At 36.5% G+C, this 18,316-nt stretch overlaps 6 protein-coding genes across 9 annotated transcripts; 1 reads left to right on the forward strand and 5 right to left on the reverse strand.

Annotated features, from left to right (window-relative positions):
* Positions 1-334: 334 nt before the first annotated feature.
* LOC9317658 (F-box protein At2g38590) lies at positions 335-1,911 on the reverse strand. The gene has a single exon (XM_002881546.2). It carries the CDS (start codon positions 1,886-1,888, stop codon positions 653-655), a length of 1,236 nt encoding a protein of 411 aa, XP_002881592.1. The 5' UTR covers positions 1,889-1,911; the 3' UTR covers positions 335-652.
* Positions 1,912-2,761: 850 nt separating this feature from the next.
* On the reverse strand, positions 2,762-5,090 carry LOC9317659 (putative F-box protein At5g41500). Its single transcript, XM_021029437.1, is given in 2 exon segments — positions 2,762-3,781; positions 3,784-5,090. Coding segments are annotated over 2 exon segments (1,254 nt in total). The 5' UTR covers positions 4,492-5,090; the 3' UTR covers positions 2,762-3,235.
* Positions 5,091-5,498: 408 nt separating this feature from the next.
* Positions 5,499-7,168, reverse strand: LOC9317660 (putative F-box protein At5g41510). The gene is made up of 2 exons (XM_021027188.1): positions 5,846-7,168; positions 5,499-5,769 (listed from the first exon to the last, which is right to left on the reverse strand). Exon 1 carries the CDS (start codon positions 7,135-7,137, stop codon positions 5,878-5,880), a length of 1,260 nt encoding a protein of 419 aa, XP_020882847.1. The 5' UTR covers positions 7,138-7,168; the 3' UTR covers positions 5,499-5,769; positions 5,846-5,877.
* Positions 7,169-12,311: 5,143 nt separating this feature from the next.
* LOC9317662 (putative F-box protein At5g41510) lies at positions 12,312-13,922 on the reverse strand. 2 transcript variants are annotated; one of them, XM_021027186.1, is made up of 2 exons: positions 12,728-13,922; positions 12,312-12,566 (listed from the first exon to the last, which is right to left on the reverse strand). In XM_021027186.1, exons 1-2 carry the CDS (start codon positions 13,906-13,908, stop codon positions 12,467-12,469), a joined length of 1,281 nt encoding a protein of 426 aa, XP_020882845.1. In that variant the 5' UTR covers positions 13,909-13,922; the 3' UTR covers positions 12,312-12,466. The 2 variants fall into 2 exon arrangements, with proteins under 2 accessions (XP_020882845.1, XP_020882846.1); XM_021027187.1 differs by having other exon boundaries at positions 12,483-12,566; positions 12,642-13,922.
* Positions 13,923-14,065: 143 nt separating this feature from the next.
* Positions 14,066-15,680, forward strand: LOC9317663 (pentatricopeptide repeat-containing protein At2g38420, mitochondrial). Its single transcript, XM_002879698.2, has one exon. The coding sequence runs from the start codon at positions 14,145-14,147 to the stop codon at positions 15,504-15,506; it is 1,362 nt and encodes a 453-aa protein (XP_002879744.2). The 5' UTR covers positions 14,066-14,144; the 3' UTR covers positions 15,507-15,680.
* A 137-nt stretch (positions 15,681-15,817) lies between these two features.
* LOC9315812 lies at positions 15,818-18,304 on the reverse strand. 3 transcript variants are annotated; one of them, XM_021027192.1, is made up of 8 exons: positions 18,097-18,303; positions 17,641-17,945; positions 17,311-17,479; positions 17,065-17,221; positions 16,910-16,990; positions 16,579-16,686; positions 16,207-16,476; positions 15,818-16,128 (listed from the first exon to the last, which is right to left on the reverse strand). In XM_021027192.1, exons 2-8 carry the CDS (start codon positions 17,933-17,935, stop codon positions 16,033-16,035), a joined length of 1,176 nt encoding a protein of 391 aa, XP_020882851.1. In that variant the 5' UTR covers positions 17,936-17,945; positions 18,097-18,303; the 3' UTR covers positions 15,818-16,032. The 3 variants fall into 3 exon arrangements, with proteins under 3 accessions (XP_020882851.1, XP_020882848.1, XP_020882849.1); XM_021027189.1 differs by having other exon boundaries at positions 15,831-16,128; positions 17,311-17,506; positions 18,097-18,304; XM_021027190.1 differs by having other exon boundaries at positions 15,831-16,128; positions 17,311-17,485.
* Positions 18,305-18,316: the final 12 nt, after the last annotated feature.

The following is an 18,316-nucleotide window of genomic DNA, read 5'->3' on the forward strand; positions in this document are numbered from 1 at the left end:
TGTAGAATTTGAAATATATTTTTCTAAAAATTGTTGATTAAAACAAATTCGAAAAATTATTCATTTTTAAATTAGAAATTGGATTGTTAACGAGTATAAATCCATTCCCAATGATAAAAGGTAATACAGTATGTGATGAGCATTTGTATTTTTAATTTTGAAAACAATGCTAATTGTTAAAATTCTTATATACAAAATCATAAAAAAAGATTAATATTATACATGCTCCAAAATATATATATATATACTAGACCGAATGGTTTGGTCCTTGCATCATGCTGGATGAAGTATTTTACATTTATATTGGTTATCATATCCGGTTTAGATGTGGTTTACTATGGTTAAATCGGTTAAGCTACAACAGCTTGTTACTCTTTGTTTGTTTTCTCAGTCTATGTTCAATAAACTAAAAAAACAAAAACCAGGCTTCTTACAGTAATCAAGATAACCAATCCGCAAATCTAGAAATTGAAAAGATTTGTGAAGCAACACAAGGAGTTGATAGCAGATTCTAGTTCCAAATCCATTGACGTACATGCCAAAAATAAAGTAAATGAGAAAATAAATAGAAGTTTAACATAATAAATTAGACTTTGTAAATTGAGACTAATCATCGATCCCTTTCACTCCTAACTCCTCCTGCATATTGTTTCTAGACTAATTTTAGCTTTTCAAATGCTTCAAGTCTCAACATGTTTTGCTCAAATAGACCCGTTTCTAAGCTGCTTTGTCTTTTCCTTTTTCCTCCTGCAGGTTTCTTGATTTGGACCAAACTTGGAACATAAGAGCACACTTTTGGTCGACAATCTATGTCTACTCCAATATCCAATTTTCTTACGTATCCAGCCTCTCCAATGATGATAAATGTTTTACGACTGAACTCTTCGTCAAAACCCATGGCGTTTCTCTTCTCCTCGTCAATGAAGAAACCTTCCCATATAAGTGGAACCTCTATCCTAGGTCCGGTATCCATCATCAAGAACTTGCTCCACGACACCATTTCGGCATTAATCTCAGTTGTAATCCATATCTCAAGCTCATACGGATTTGATTCGTTGTGCTGAAATAAAGCTGCAAGCTTCTCTTCCCTAACACAAGATAAAGTCACATATTCATACTCATGATCCCTGACGCTAGTCGGCAGAGGTAAAAGCGGTCCAAATCTCTCGCTTGTAAAATCAAAACAGATTATGTGATCGGCAATATCATCTTCTGAGTTCCTTTCCCCAGCACACCAGTAAGTGTTTCCTTTGAGAGTAATACCAAGGTTAGCAAACATTATACACCAGTTTGGAGTGACATCAAGAGTTGTCCATGAATCAGAGTCAAAATCATAGATTTCATACCAAAAAAATTGATTTTCGGGTGCAAAGCAGAAATAATCTATGAACCTCAAGAATTTAAAGCTATCACAAGATTCCTTATCCTTGTATCCTAGAGCATAACTGAACCTGTCCCACCCCCTTGGACGATGAGAAAATCTTGGTTCGATCCACCTTGTTTCCCCGCAATACGGATTCCAAACCACAACCTTAGTATTGTCTTTGAAGATGCATAGCAATAAACCCTCACAGTGAAAGACTTGAGATACCTTGACTTGTTCTTCAAGGAAACTAGGTTTACGTTTAAACGCTATAGATGGATCAACGTCGTCAACTACGACCCTCATTGAATAAAGATCAAAATTCATCATCGCGACCATCATAGAATCCTCTTCTCTTGTTGCTGTTGCTGGTTTACCAATGTACAACTTCAGAAAGCTCCTACTATTGGATAGAGTGTTCCAAATTTTGCAAGTTAATCTCACTGCTCTCAAAGATTTCAAAGGAACCCTAATTAAAATCTCCTCTATCAAAACCGTTGGAAGATTAGAGATCATCGTCGTCATAGCTTCAAATTGCAACAATGGTTTTGTTTTTTCTTTCTCTGATATCATGCGGCAAAGGTTTATGAGAGTATACCAACATCACAGTATCACACACGAATTGAAGATACACAAAAACCCTAAATGAAGCTGGGCCAATCGTGGGCTTCAGAATCTAGTTAGGCTTTTAATAATGTTATGTTTTCTAATTTTATGCTGTTCAACTGAAATGGCAAGATCTTTCTGTTTTGAACCAAACGGAACAAAAATCTCAAGCAGAAATATGCAATGAAAGAGCTAAGAAGATTCACACCTGTGAAACCTGTGAAACTTTACAGTAAGCTTACATATTCGTTACTAAAACCTCTCAGCTTGAGAACATTGCATCTGTTCTCATCACCTTGAAATCTCAGAGAAGTTTATTAGAGTTGGTTGATTTAAACAGCTTACTCTGTTTTCTCATTTCTAAGTCCAATGAACTAAAACCTTTTATAAAAAAAAAATCTTCTTCTTCTCTCTCATTTTTCCACCATCGTAGTAATCTATATAGTAGCTTGAAAAACTAGGTTAACCAATCCGGATCATGAAAAGATTTGTGAAGCAACACAAGTGGTTGAAAAACGGATCCTGTTACAAATTTCTTGAAATACATGCCAAGAAATAGATTTCTTTGTTATATTGTTTTGTAACAATAATAAATTAGGCTTTGAAACTTGAAAGTTGATTGTATAAGAAAAAACGTCTCAGCAAAATCTTCTGACAAAAGCAAAAGAAAAAGGGCCTAATGTTTGGGGTTTTGCGAAACATCAAATGTCTGGTGGTAGACAGAAACAGAGATCAACACAAACCCTTTCACAAAATTTAATACCTATATGTCTCAATAAGAAAATAGTAACAAATTCTAACTTTGTCTCCATTCCATCATATCAACTTGCATCAGTTGATTCAAAAGTACACAAATTCCAACTAGACTATTTAGAGCAAAGAACAAAATGACAATTCTAATGGTAAACATTTTGCATTACCAACTCAGTTTCATTAAAATCTCAGAGAAACAAAAAGGACCTACTTTGAAGAAAAATTAATCTGGACCAGCTTATTTCCTTGGAAAGCATCCGAAACAACTCGCAAGTTGACTAATCCAATATCTCTCTTATCCTTACCAATCTGCTTTTTAGAGCAGAATTCTGAATTTCAGTGGCTTCATTTCCCAAAAACTCTTTTGCACCAGCATCGTTGCTGCTGGGATTGGAATCAAGAACACTTTGGAATCATCGTTAGAGCTATCTTTTTATACACGTCATCTTCCACGGCAAGCTTCAAGGCCTTCCATCTACTGCATCATCTCGTTTTCTCCTTTTGCACCTCCTCCTACCAATATCCATATTGCGTCTCCATTATCTTTTCAACTGCAGCAAGTCTCAACATGTTTTGATCAAATAGACGCTTTTCTAAACTGCTTTGTTCTATCCTTTTGCCTCGTGCAGGTTTTTTGATTTGGCTCAAACTTGGAACATAAGAGCACACATCAGGCCTACAATTTTTGTCTGCAGGTACTCCAGGATCCAATTTTCTTAGGTATCCAGCCTCTCCAATTATGTCAATAAATCTTCTGTAATGATCGTCAGAGTCATAGTGTGTACCACAATCCATGAAGACTTTCTTCTCTTCATCAATGAAGAAAGTATCTGGAAAACCTATCTTAGGTCCCGTATCCATTCTCAAGAACTTGCTCCACGTCACCATTTCGACCTCAATCTTAGTTGTAATCCATATCTCAAACTCAGTATCATATTTATCATGGTGGTGAAATAAAGCTGCAATCTTCTCTTAAAGAAGAGAAGATAAAGACGCATATACATAATTACGATCCGTAAAGCTAGACGGCAGAGGCAGAAGCGGCCCAAATCTCTCTCTCTTGTAAAATCAAAACAAATTATGTGATTTTTTCGACCTTCTGAGCTTCTTTCTGTCGCAGACCAGTAAGTGTTTCCCTTGAGAGAAACGCTATGGCTTGAACAATATATACCCCAGTGTGGAATGACATCAAGAGTTGTCCATAACCCTGAGTCAAAATCGTAGATTTCATACCAAAAAAATTGTTTTTCGGGTGCTTTGTGAAAATAATCTAAGAACCTCAACAATTTAATGCCACGACGAGATTCTTTATCCTCGTATCCGAGAGCATAATTGAACCAGTCCCATCTATGTGGACGGTGAGAAAATCTGAGGTTGATCCACCTTGTTTGCCCTAAATAGGGATTCCAAACCACAATCCTAGTAACGTCTTTCAAGATGCATAAAATTAAACCCTCATAGTGAAAGACTCGAGATATGCTAACTTGATTGTGAAGGAAACTAATAAGTTGACCTTTATGCTCTATAGATGGATCAACATCGTCGACGACCCCACTCATTAGATAAAGATTATGAGGCATCATGGCGATCATCATAGACTCCCCTTTTCTTGTTGATTTACCAATGTGCATCTTCGAAAAGCTCTCACTTTTGGATAAATCGTTCCAACTTTTGCAAGTTAATCTCACTGCTTTCATGAATTTCAAGGGAACCCTAGAAATAATATCCTCTATCAAATCCCTTGGAAGATTGTAGATCATCGTCGTCATTGTTTCAAATCACGAGAAATGTTTTTTTTTTTTTTAATCTTTATTTCCTATGATTTCTTGCGGCTAAGGGAAAGAAACTAAAAGAATATAACCCTAAATAAAGTTGGGCCAATCGTGGGCTTGAGAATCTAATCAGGCTTTAGATGTCGTTTACTCTGGTTGGAAAGTTCATTAGAGTTGGCTAAGTTAAACGGCTTGTATGTATGCATTCACCATGGCTATATATATGGTTTCAAGAGCATTTCCGAAACACAACACCTCTCAATTAATGTTCTGCTCCAACAGAGTTTCAGAAAATGCGAAAGAAAATTATTTACTACTCGAGAGCCTTTATTCTCAGAAGAATATGACTCAAATTAAAGAAGAAAATGTACTCAAGACTTGCCTTTTACATTCTGAACCGTCCACTTCCTTCATGGTACATTTTCAACTGATGGTTGCATCAGGACTAGTATAATCAAGACTGAGTATAATGCCATACCTTCACGATGTATATTTCCTTTTCGACGTCTATACAGAATTTTTGGCTTGGTATAGCCTTAGACTTGATGTTTTGCATGAAAGAAGATGGGACAATACACTTTTTAATGTAATGGAGCTTAAACTTAACTATACAAGAGGATTTAACGACACTGTTAGTGCTCTGTTATCAAGCTAACTCTATCTTTCATTTTCTTCGTTTCTTCTTCTTCAAGCTTCTTCATATAGTGTAATAATTTGAACCAATAAGAAACCATTTGGAAATATAATCTCCTGAATTTATAATAGCATTGCCTTCAGCACTGCTACTCTTGAAGTCAAGGTTTCTCTTGAATTTTGTAATAAGAGAATCTGGAACAGGGGAAGGTCTAATCTGATCCTTCAAATGTAAGTTAATAGAAGGGAAATTATTTGTTTGGCAGATTTTTTAGGAAGTGATCAAACTACATGTTTAAGGCAAAAGAGAAATCTTACAACTGTATTTATTTGAGGTTTTGTTACCTATTGGAATCACAAATATTGTTCTGCTTGTTTCACATCGATTGCAACTTCATCATAATGATTAATGAACCTTAAGCATGCCTGAGTCATGTATACGCCAAGTTCATATTCATGAAATTACTGGTAACAAAAAACAGAGTTGTTTCAAAACACAGTAAAAGAGAAACCAAACAGCACCAGCAACATCATATGGTTTCTTTATCACGTAAAATAGGCATCACAATGCAAGAATTCCCATAAGGTTCCAAGAGCATCTCAGAGCGTTTCCAAAACTCGACCCTTCTTAATGTTCTGCTCCTGCAGATCACAAGTATAATCACCATAAGCCTCACCTCCAATAAAGTATCTAAGATACAGGAACACCAAAAATTACCTGTAACTTAGCAACCAATCTCAGTTTTGTCCCTAATCATCCTGTTTTCTCCTTTTGCGCCTCTTCCTACCAATTTCAATTTCAGCAAGTCTCAACATGTTTTGATCAAATCGATGCTTTTCTAAACTACTTTGTTCTATCCTTTTGCCTCGTGCAAGTTTCTTGATCTGGACCAAACTTGGAACATAAGAGCACACACGTGGCCAACGGTTTTGGTTAGGTAATCCGGGATCCAATTTTTTGAAGTACCCAGCCTCTCCAATGATGTAAATTAATGTTTTGGGATATTCATAGTCATAGTCCCAATTACCTTCATAGTCTCTACCAACATCCATGAAGACTTTCTTCTCTTCATCAATGAAGAAAGTATCTGGAAAAAATATCTTAGGCTTCGTATCCATTCTCAAGAACTTGCTCCACGACACCATTTCGGCCTCAATCTTAGTCGTAATCCATATTTCAAACTCAGAATCAAATGATGCGTAGTGCTGAAATAAGGCTGCAATCTTCTCTTCTTTAACACAAGATAAAGTCACAATACCATAGTCATGATCAGTAACGTTAACCGGCAGAGGTAGAAGCGGCCCAAATCTCTCTCTTGTAAAATCAAAACAGATTATGTGATCGCGGAGACCGTTTTCAGGGGTCCTTTCTCTAGCACACCAGTAGGTATTTCCCTTAAGAGAAACGCTATCGCTTGAACAAGATATAAACCAGTGTGGAGTGACATCAAGAGTACTCCATGAACCAGAATCAAAATCGTAGATTTCATACCAAAAAAATTTCGTTTCGGGTGCTTTGTAGAAATAATCTATAAACCTCAAGAATTTAAAACTACGACAAGATTCTTTATGCTCGTAACCGAGAGCATAACTGAACATGTCAAATCTTTGTTGACAGTGAGAAAATCTGAGTTTGATCCACCTTGTTTGGCCCAAATACGGATTCAAAACCACAATCCTAGTAACGTCTTTCAAGATGCATAAAATTAAACCCTCATAGTGAAAGACTCGAGATATGCTAACTTGATTGTGAAGGAAACTAAGTTGACCTTTATGCTCTATAGATGGATCAACGTCGACGACGCAGCTCATTAGATAAAGATTGTGAGGCATCATCGCGATCATCATAGACTGTCCTTCTCTTGTTGATTTACCAATGTACATCTCACTTTTGGATAAATTGTTCCAACTTTTGCAAGTTAATCTCACTGCTTTCATAGATTTCCAGGAAAGCCTCGAAAGAATTTCCTCGATCAAATCCTTTGGAAGATTGGAGATCATTGTCGTCATTGTTTCTACCTTTAAAACCCTTTTTTTTTTTTTTTTTTTTTCCTATTCTTCTGATTTCTTGCGGCGAAGGGAAAGTGTATACACGTAACAATTGAAGATACAAAAAAAACCTAAATGAAGTTGGGCCACTAGTGGGCTTTTGAATCTAGTTGGGCTTTCAATGATGTTATGTATGTACCAACAAGATCCTGAAGCTTATCTGTCTTCTTCTAATTTTACATTGTTGAAATTGAAATGGCAAGATCTTCATCGTGGCACCGAATGTCAAATTTCTTGAGAAAGTATCGAAAAATATAAAAAACTTTGCAAGGATTTGAGAAGTGAAAACTTACAAATGTATTTATTTCAGATTTTGTAACAACAAATTCTCTGGAACAAATATACAATTCTGTTTTTTTGTTTTTTTTTGTCACAAAACATTATTCTGCCAAAACACAGCACAAGGTAAGAAAGAAAACCCCATAACAACAGCAAGATCATATTATTACGGATTACGTAATATATGCATCGCAATGCAAGAAGTCCCATATGGTTCCAAGAGCATCTCGAAGCATTTCCACAACACAAGCCCTCTCCATGTTCTGTTCCTGCAGACCAAAAAAGTGTAATCACTATAAGCCTCACTTCCATTAAAGTTTCTAAGATAGTACAAGAGTACAATAATTTACCTGTAACTTAGTGTCGATGTCTTTAAGCGTCAGACTCACCTCCCTCTTGATTTCCCCTGTTCCACTCCTCTCATTGAATCTATCAGTCTCTCTAACCCTAAGCCTTAGAGTTTTGTTTTTGTAGATAGTAGCTCTAACGTGACAAACTTCAAATTCTCTGTATCCATCTTTAGTTAAAGCTTTACCAAACGGCCACTTTAAACCGCCTTTTACATTTGGATCAACAGTCGCTGATTCCAATAGCGCTTTAATGTCACCTATCTCTTTCTCCTGCCCATCAAAGAAAGATCAACCAACCTAAGTCCAAGAAGAGCATAACTACTTATCCATAAGATATCTATATCAAAATTCTAACTCACGCTGAGATACGTTATTTTCCTCTTAGCGGCTAGCATCAGTCTCATGTCGAGATCCTTCTCGACCTTTTCTGCTACTAACTGCCACTGAGTTCTCTCTTCTTCTTTCTCTCCCATATCCATGTTCACTGAATATAAACATATTAAAAACCACATTAAAAAATACACAATGCATTTTCTTTTGGCTAGAGAGATCATAACACTAACATTTAAAAGACACTATGTTTTGCAATAATATTCATTTTGTCAAACATATAACCAAATTCCAGATGATGCGTTAAGACACAAAAAATTCTGCTTAAAGCTTGCACCTATTTTATAGGAAAGAATGATTATAGAACCAACAAGAAACCATTTGGAAATGGAATCTCCTGAATAGATAATATTGTTGCGTTTATCATTTTTACTCTTGAATTCGAGGTTTTTCTTGAATGTGGGAATAAGAGAATCTGGAACAGGGGCTGGTCTAGCCGGATTCAAATGTCGCTTATGTGGAGGAATATAAGACATGTCTTAACCTGAAACTCCAAGAAAAATAAAAATAAAAATGATTTCACGAAATGTTTTCAAAAGAGCATTAAAAAAAAAAAAGTGTATAAGAAAGAGAGAAGGAGAATCATACCTTTCGTGAAATCAACGTCTTCTAAAGTTGTAGCAGAAAGATCTTAAAAGGAGAACTATGAACTCCAAAAGACCATGTCAAGCATGTCTATCTTTTTTTTTTTTCTTAACGTTTGACTTGTTCTTATTGGATTCGAGATGTCTTCGTACCCTTTCGGTTATACAATTAAAAATTAAATTAGATTTGTTAAAACCAAATCGATTGATAAATATTTAAATACATATGAGCTTTATCATATAAAACAAAAGTTTTGTTCTTTGTTTGGATAAGTAACAAGTTCAATCCTTCACAACCCCAAAAAAACTTAATTTACAAAACACAACATAATGTAGCAACAGAATATGGTTCTTTATTACGTTAGTATGGCATCAAAGCGCAAGAATTTCCATGTTTGCAAGAGCATTTCCGAAACAAAACCCGTTCACAATGTTCTGCTCATGCAGACCCACAAGGGTAATAATTGCTATAACCTATTAACCATAAGCCTCTTCAGAGTTTCAAAAAAAGCAAAAGCACAATAATTCATTGACTTGTTGATGTCTTGAAGTATCAAAGTCACACCCCTCTGGATTTCCCCTGTTCCAAACGTCTCATTGAATCTGTCAATCTCTTTGACCTTAAGCTTGAGACTCCGGTTAGAAGGAATGTGGTTTACTCTTGTTAAAAGGTTTGTTTGAGTCAGTTAAGTTAAACAGCTTTTGTTCTCTGTTTTCTTATTTCTAAGTTCATTATAACCTAAAACCTTTCATAATAATTAACAAACTTCTTCTTCTATCTCACTTCTCTCAATCATAATAATCATATATAGCACCATTAAAAACCAAGTTTCTTAACAATAATCAAGGTAACCAATCTGAAAAGCAGGAGTTTGAAAAGATTTGTGATGCAACACAATAGATTGAAGTCACAAATTTCTTGACATACATGCAAAAAATAAAGTACATGAGAAAATAAATAGAAGTTTTGTAACAGAATATATAATAAGGCTTTGTATATTGAGGCTAATCATTTTTTGCCGCCTTCTAGACATATTGTTGTAGTAAAACAAAGCAGAAAGTAAAAGAGAAACCCAACCGGAACCAACAACATCATATGGTTCTTTATCACTTAAGATAGGCATCACAATGCAAGAATTCCAATATGGTTCCAAGAGCATCTCAAAGCGTTTCCAAAACTCGACCCCTCTTAGTGTTCTGCTCCTGCAGATCGATCACTAATGTAATCACCACAAGCCTCACTTCCAATAAAGTATCTAAGATACAAGAGCACAAAAAATTACTTTTAACTTAGCAACCAAGCTCAATTTTGCGTACGCGTCTAAATACCCCCTTTTGCGCCTCGTATACATTGCCTCCAGATCGTAGCTTTTCAATTGCGGCAAGTCTCGAACTGTTTTGATCAAATCGTTGCTTTTCTAAACTACTTTGTTCTATATTTTTGCCCACACGTGAAAGTTTCTTGATTGGGATCAAACTTGGAACATAAGAGCACACACGTGGCCAACGGTTTTGGTTAGGTAATCCGGGATCCAATATTTTTAAGTATCCAGCCTCTCCAATGATGTTAATAAATGTTTTGGGATATCCAGAGTCATAGTCCCAATCACCTCTAACAGAGCCATTCTCTCTACCAACACCCATGAAGACTTTCTTCTCTTCATCAATGAAGAAAGTAGTTGGAAAAACTATCTTAAGTCCCGTATCAAGAAAAAAACATGTATTAAATCTCAAGAACTTGCTCCACGACACCATTTCGGCTTCAATCTTAGTTGTAATCCATATCTCAATCTCAGTATCATATGATGCCTTGTGCCAAAATAAAGCTGCAATCTTCTCTTCTTTAACACACGATAAAGTTACGATTTTATATTCATGATCCGTAATGCTAGACGGCAGAGGCAGAAGCGGTCCAAACCTCTCTTTTGTAAAATCAAAACATATTATATGATGCTCGTGACCGTTTAAGCTCCTTTCATAAGCGCACCAGTAAGTGTTTCCCTTAAGAGAAACGCTTTGGGTTGAAGAAGATATACTCCAGTGTGGAGTAACATCAAGAGTTGTCCATAAACCCGAATCAAAATCGTAGATTTCATACCAAAAAAATGATTATCGGGTGCTACTGTAAAAATAATCTACAAACCTCAAGATTTTGACGCAACAACAAGATTCTTTAACCTCGTATCCGAGAGTGTAATTGAACATGTCGCATCCTTTTCGAAAATGATAACAATGAGAAAATCTGAGTTTGATCCACCTTGTTTGGCCCAAATACGGATTCCAAACCACAATCCTAGTAACGTCTTTCAAGATGCATAAAATTAAACCCTCATATAGTGGGAAATTCGAGATATACTGACTTGATTGTGAAGGAAACTAAGTTGACCTTTATGCTCTATAGATGGATCAACGTCGTCAACAACGCAGCTCATTAGATAAAGCTTGTACAGGCATCATCGCGATCATCTTTGCTTTACCAATGTGCATCTTCGAAAAGCTCTCACTTTTGGAAAAATTGTTCCAACTTTTGCAAGTTAATCTCACAGCTTTCATAGATTTCCAGGAAAGCCTAGAAAGAATCTCCTCTATCAAATCCCTTGGAAGATCGGAGATCATTGTCGTCATTGTTTCAAATCAGAAGAACTATCTTGCGGCTAAAGGAAAGGAAAAAGTATACACGACACATCGATTGAAGATACATATATAAACCCTAAATAAAGTTGGGCCGATATTGGGCTTGAGAATCTAGTCAGGCTTTAGATGTCGTCTAACCAAGTTACCTTTCTTAAATCAAAGACATTCCTGCATTCAGAAGAATCAGAGGACAAGGGAACAAGCTTAACAGAGAGGAACCAATAAGAAACCATTTGGAAATATTATCTCATGAATATATAAGAGCATTGCCTTTAGCACTGCTACTCTTGAAGACATGTTTTCTTCTTGACTTTTGTAAGAAGAGTTTCTGGAACAGGGGAAGATCTAGTCGCTTATATGGAGGAATATAAGACATGTATGAACCTGAACCTCTCAAAATATATATATATGCTTGAACTTGGAGCTCGGAGTGGAAATGCTTAGTAAGCAAGGAGAATTCAATTTAGTAGATTTTAAAGTGAGAAGAGAGATGGTGAAACTTACCTTTCGTCCCACGCAACTACTGCAGAAAAGTAACAATGAACCCCAAGAGACTCTTTAGTTATATTGTGTTTGGTTTCTTCTAAACAATAAAATGAATGCCCTCGCAGTCGCATGCATATATATTCAAATAATTATTTTTTTCTGCAATTGTGGTTAAAACAGACTATCCATAAGGTTTTACTTATGACTAACTTGGGATATCTATGCTCAAGCTTCACATAGGATGCGACTCATGATAGCGTGTCAGTCTATCAATTGGTCTCAATTGTGAAAAACGGTAAATAGATGTAATATTCGACAAAAAAAAAAGGAGTAAAACTGTTCAAACATGAGTAAAAACTTTGTAAAAGTAGCAAAGACCCTCCCAAAAACGTTGGATATGCAAAGCCCTCTATAAAGAGTATCAAAATGTCCAAAATTCTTTATCTCAGATTTACAAGACCATAAGATCTTCTCTTAGCTCGCATCCAAAAAAAACACATTGTCGTACAAAAACACAATAGAGAGTAAAAGAGAAACCCAACAGCACCAACAACATATGGTTCTTTATCACGTACGTAAGATAGGCATCACAATGCAAGCATTCCCATATGGTTCCAAGAGCACCTCAAAGCGTTTCCAAAACTCGACTCCTCTCAGTGTTCTGCTCCTGCAGATCACAAGTATAATCACCATAAGCCTCACTTCCAATAAAGTATCTAAGATACAAGAACGCTTAAGATACCTGTAACTTAGCAACCAATCTAAATTCTCCTAAAAAATCTATATCGATTATTCTTTATCTTTTCATCAACTGCAGCAAGTCTCAACCTGTTCTGATCAAATCGATGCTTTTCTAAACTGCGTTGTTTTATCCTTTTGCCTCGTGCAAGTTTCTTGATCTGGACCAAACTTGGAACATAAGAGCACACATCTAGCCAATGGTTTTGGTATGCAGGTACTCCGAGATCCAATTTCTTTAAGTATCCAGCCTCTCCAATGATGTTAATAAATTTTTTGGGACAGTCGTCATAGTCGGAGTTATAGTCTGTACAAAAACCCATGAAGACTTTCTTCTCCTCGTCAATCAAGAAACTACCTGGAACATTTACCTTAGGTCCCGTATCCATTCTCAAGAACTTGCTCCACGACACCATTTCGGCCTCAATCTTAGTCGTAATCCATATCTCAAAATAAAGTTCGTATGATTCAGGGCGCTGGAATAAAGCTGCAAGCTTCTCTTCTTTAACACAAGATAAAGTCGCATATATAGATTTACGATCCCTAACGCTAGACGGCAGAGGTAGAAGCGGCCCAAACCTCTCTTTTGTAAAATCAAAACATATTATATGATCCATACAACCTTCTGAGCTCCTTTTACTAGCACACCAGTAAGTGTTACCCTTAAGAGAAACGCTAGGGCTTGAACAATATATACCCCAGTTTGGAGTGACATCAAGGGTTTTCCATAAACCAGAATCAAAATCGTAGATTTCATACCAAAAAAATTGTGTTTCGGGTGCATGGAAGAAATAATCTAAAAACCTCAACAATTTAACGCTACGGCAAGATTCCTTATCCTCGTATCCGAGAGCATAACTGTACCTGTTGAATCCGTTTATGAGGTGAGAATACCTGAGGTTGATCCACCTTGTTTGCCCCAAATAGGGATTCCAAACCATAACCCTATTAACGTCTTTCAATTTGCATAAAATTAAACCCTCATAGTGGTAAATTCTAGATACACTGACTTTGTAAAGGAAACTAAGTTGACCTTTACGCTCTATAGATGGATCAACATCGACGATGCCGCTCATTAAACAAAAACTGTCAGGCATCATCCTGAAGATCATCATAGTCTCCCCTTCTCTTGTTGGTGTTGTTACTTTACTTTTGAATAAATTGTTCCAACTTTTGCATGTTAACCTCACTGCTTTCATAGATTTCAAGGGTAGCCTAGAAAAAATCTCCTCTATCAAATCCCTTGGAAGATCGTAGATCATCGTCGTCATTGTTTAACCCTCAAAACTTTTTTTTTTTTTTTCCTATTCTTCTGATTTCTTGCGGTGAAGGGAAAGTGTATACACATTACAATTTATTTAAAGATCAGAAAACCCTAAATGAAGCTGGGCCAATAGTGGGCTTTTGAATCTATTTGGGCTTTTAATGATGTTATATACGGACAAGATCCTGAAGCTAATCTATATGACATGTCTTCCAGTTTTACAGTCTCCGTCGAATTGATGAAATGGCAAGATCTTCATCATGGCACCGAATGTCAAATTTCATGAGAAAGTATCGAAAAATTCCTCAGTCATCTTTCAAAACCAAATGGAATGAGAATCTCAAGCAAAAATACGCCATGGAAGAGCTAAGAAGCAATCTTCTCGCAGATTCAGAGAATGGTTCTGTTATGCGAACCCTCGTAAGCTCTTTCCAACTACATAACTGCGAGCCCACTCCTCAAGCTTACAGATTCGTTATCGAAACCCTAGCTAAAACCTCTCAGCTTGAGAACATTGCATCTGTTCTTGACCACCTTGAAGTCTCTGAGAAGTTCGACACACCTGAATCCATTTTCAGGGATGTCATCGCTGCTTATGGCTTCTCCGGTAGAATTGAAGAGGCTATTGATGTTTTCTTCAAAATCCCTAATTTCAGGTGCGTGCCTTCTGCTTACACGCTCAATGCTTTGCTCTTAGTTCTTGTGAGAAAAAGACAGAGTCTTGAATTGGTGCCTGAGATTTTGGTGAAAGCTAGTAGAATGGGTGTTAGGTTAGAGGAATCTACTTTCGGGATATTGATCAATGCTCTTTGTAGAATCGGTGAGGTTGATTGTGCTACTGAGTTAGTGAGATACATGAGTGAGGATAGTGTTATTGTTGATCCAAGATTATACTCTCTGTTGTTGAGTTCTGTTTGTAAACACAAGGATTCTTCATGTTTCGATGTAATTGGATATTTGGAAGATCTGCGAAAGACTCGGTTTTTGCCAGGTTTGCGGGATTATACAGTTGTGATGAGGTTCTTGGTGGAAGGAGGAAGGGGAAAAGAAGTTGTAAGTGTACTGAATCAGATGAAATGTGATAGAATAGATCCCGATGTTGTTTGTTATACTATTGTGTTGCTAGGCGTTATTGCGGATGAGGATTACCCGAAAGCAGACAAGTTGTTTGATGAGTTGCTCTTGTTAGGTTTGGATCCTGATGTTTATACCTATAATGTGTATATCAATGGGTTATGCAAGCAGAACGATATCGAAGGTGCTATAAAGATGATGTCTTCAATGAACAAGCTAGGTTCTGAGCCTAATGTAGTTACATACAATATAGTGATAAAAGGATTGGTTAAAGCTGGAGATCTGAGTCGAGCTAAGACTCTATGGAAAGAGATGGAGATGAATGGAGTTAACCGGAACAGCCACACATATGATATTATGATTAGTGCATATATAGAGGTAGATGAGGTTGTTTGTGCTCAAGGTTTATTGGAAGAAGCATTTAACATGAACTTGTTTGTTAAGAGTTCAAAAATTGAGGAAGTCATTAGCAGGTTATGTGAGAAAGGTTTGATGGATAAAGCAGTCGAACTTTTAGCACACCTGGTTTAAGCAATGTGGAGCAACTCTAAAAGTTGTAAAATTGATGTGTTTGGTCTTATTAATGATAGTTAGAACTACATATCCAAAGCAGAAGATAAATCTTACCAATGTATTTATATCAAGTATTTAAACTACCTTTGTTCTGTTTGTTCAATATTAATTGCATCAGTTTTTCCACTGCTATCTCTGAAACTTACCTTTAACCTTAATGTATACTGTACAAAGTTGTCGCATCCATCAAACTTGACTGTGATAATTGGAAATCTTTCAGCGTAATTGTACTGCTTAGATTACGATTTAACCTTTTAACTAAAAGGAAATTTCAGTATGCAATGAGTCCATAATACACCAAGTTCACATACATGAAATGACTGGTAACAAGAAATCAACTTCTGTGTTTTTTTGTCACACATAAGTTCATTCCTTCACAACCTTAAACATCATTCCTTTACAACCTTAAACATTATTGTACCAAAACACAGCAGAAAGAAAAAAAGAAACCCGATAGAACGAGCAAACATCATATTGTTCTTCATCACATAATATATGCATCGCAATGCAAGAAGTCCCATATAGTTCCAAGAGTATCTCGTAGCATCTCCAAAACATCACCCCTCTCAGTGTTCTGCTCCTGCAGACCGCAAGTGTAATCACAATAAGCCTCGCACTTCCAATAGAGTTTGTAAAACACAAGAGCACAATAACTTACCTGTAACTTAGAGTTTAGGTCTTTAAGTATCAGAGTCACCTCCCTCTTGATTTCCCCTGTTCCAATTCTCTCATTGAATCTATCAGTCTCTCTTACCCTAAGCCTTAGAGTTTGATTTTTGTAGATAGTAGCTCTAACGTGACAAGCTTCAAATACTCTGTATCCATCTTCAGATGAAGCTTTACCTAATGGCCACCTTAAACCGCCTTTTACATTTGGATCAACAGTTGCTGAATCCAATAGCGCTTTAATGTTGCTTATCTCTTTATCCTGCTCATCATAGAAAGATCACCCAACCTAAGTCCAAGAGAGGAATATTCTATATTCTATCCAGAAAAAAATGTGCATATGCATAGATCCAGTTCAACTCACAGTGAGAGACGTCATCTTCCTTTTGGCAGCGAGCATCAGTCTCATGTCAAGATTCTTATCGATGCATGACACATCAACAACCATATGCCTTACAGGATTAAGCTCAGCCTACAAAAGCAAAACTCAAGCTTCAATATAAGATTTTAAAAGAAAAACCAAGTAAAAATGTGGCATGTAACAACAAGTTAATATCAATGATGAGATGAATCATAGGTTCTCAGAAGTCGGAACAATATTTGATTCTTGTATCGGTTTGTTGTTATTGCTATAAAGAAGAGACTTCATGTTACTATTGGTTCTAGTCATTTCAGACATAAAATTCGAGACTTGCCTTGTACATACTGAGCCGTCCATCTTCCTTACGGGTACATTTACAGTTGATGGTTGCATTGGGACGAGTATAATGCGATACCTATAAAGCCAGACACAAATAAGCATATTCAAAATGACATCTGAAGTATACGTCTACGAAAACGAAACAAGTACCTTCACAGTGTATGTTTCCTTTTCCACATCAATAGAGAATCCATGGCTTGGTACAACCTTAGATTTGATGTGTTGTAAGCAAGACACTGGGACATCCGTAGAGAACATCTTATTCAAGTTTTTTAGTGAACATTCAGCCACAGGACCAGCTTGACTCCTGGTTTTAAGTTGTATATGTTAGAAAGAAAATAAGACTTCATAAATTTAAAAACAAAAAAATGTAAGATCAGACGCTGAACCGCTTACCCATAGAAGAAGATTTTACCAGACCGAGCAACCAATCTCAATACATGATGATGCTCCTCCATTTCAGTCTTAGCTCGCTCATAAGCCAACACAAGATCCTCCACAACCTTCTCAGCCACTAATAGCCACTGAGTTCTCTCATCTTTGCTCCCTCCAATATTCATATTCACTAAATCTAAACATATAAAAAACCACACTAAAAAAAACACAATGCATCTTCTTTTGGCAAAAACGTTCATAGCACTAACAAAATAGTTAATAGTGTTGCTACACCTAGATGATATTCATTTTGTCAAAACACATAGCCAAAGTCTATTAATAGTTTCTTACCATTTTGGACATTGTTGTTCATCAGTATTGAAGGCTTTTCTCCTTTTCTGCACTCGACAGAATCAGAGGACAAGGGCACAAACTTAACAAACGAAGGAAACTCATCCTCGATTCCATTTGAACCAACAAGAAACCATTTGGAAATGGAATCTCCTGAATAGATAATCTTGTTGCGTTTATCACTGCTACTATTAAAGTCGAGGTTTTTCTTGAATTTTGTAACAAGAGAATCTGGAACAGGGGAAGGTTTGGCTGGATCCTTCGAATGCCTCTTATGTGGTGGAATATAAGACATGTCTCTAAACCTGAAACTCACAACACCAACCAAATACGATTTCAAGAAAAGAAAAAAAAAAAACTTAAACTTGGACTTCAAAGAGGAATTAGCTTTACTACGAGCTAAGAAGAATATAAAGACAGAAGCTTTTAGGTGAGAAGAGAGAATTCGAATCATACCTGTAGTCGAACTCAACGTCTTATGATGTTCCTGCAGAGAGAAGTAACAGTGAGACTGAAAGAGACTCTTCGCTCCCTTTTTAATCTTCCAATTAACTCATCGGTTTTGGGTTTGGTTTCGATAGGGATCACAATTGGACAATGGACAAACTAAAGCCTGAAAAATCAGGTTCCCGAGGGGTTGGTCTTAAATGCAGGTTTTATTGCAACAAGCCAACAA

Source organism: Arabidopsis lyrata (genome assembly GCF_000004255.2).
Source record: "Arabidopsis lyrata subsp. lyrata unplaced genomic scaffold ARALYscaffold_4, whole genome shotgun sequence".
In the NCBI taxonomy this organism is placed as follows: Eukaryota; Viridiplantae; Streptophyta; class Magnoliopsida; order Brassicales; family Brassicaceae; genus Arabidopsis; species Arabidopsis lyrata.

Bases quoted from the DNA above. Each gene is read 5' to 3' on its own strand.
- LOC9317658 (XM_002881546.2), bottom strand. From the start codon at position 1,888: ATGACGACGATGATCTCTAATCTTCCAACGGTTTTGATAGAGGAGATT.
- LOC9317660 (XM_021027188.1), bottom strand. From the start codon at position 7,137: ATGACGACAATGATCTCCAATCTTCCAAAGGATTTGATCGAGGAAATT.
- LOC9317662 (XM_021027186.1), bottom strand. From the start codon at position 13,908: ATGACGACGATGATCTACGATCTTCCAAGGGATTTGATAGAGGAGATT. The intron at 12,567-12,727 runs GTTGAGACTTGC...TGTGATCTGCAG, and splicing joins CATCGATTTGATCAGAACAG to GAGCAGAACACTGAGAGGAG.
- LOC9317663 (XM_002879698.2), top strand. From the start codon at position 14,145: ATGGCAAGATCTTCATCATGGCACCGAATGTCAAATTTCATGAGAAAG.
- LOC9315812 (XM_021027189.1), bottom strand. From the start codon at position 17,935: ATGTCTTATATTCCACCACATAAGAGGCATTCGAAGGATCCAGCCAAA. The intron at 17,507-17,640 runs GTAAGAAACTAT...TGTTTTTTTTAG, and splicing joins GAACAACAATGTCCAAAATG to TGTGGTTTTTTATATGTTTA. The intron at 16,687-16,909 runs GCAAGTCTCGAA...TTGCTTTTGTAG, and splicing joins GACGGCTCAGTATGTACAAG to GCTGAGCTTAATCCTGTAAG.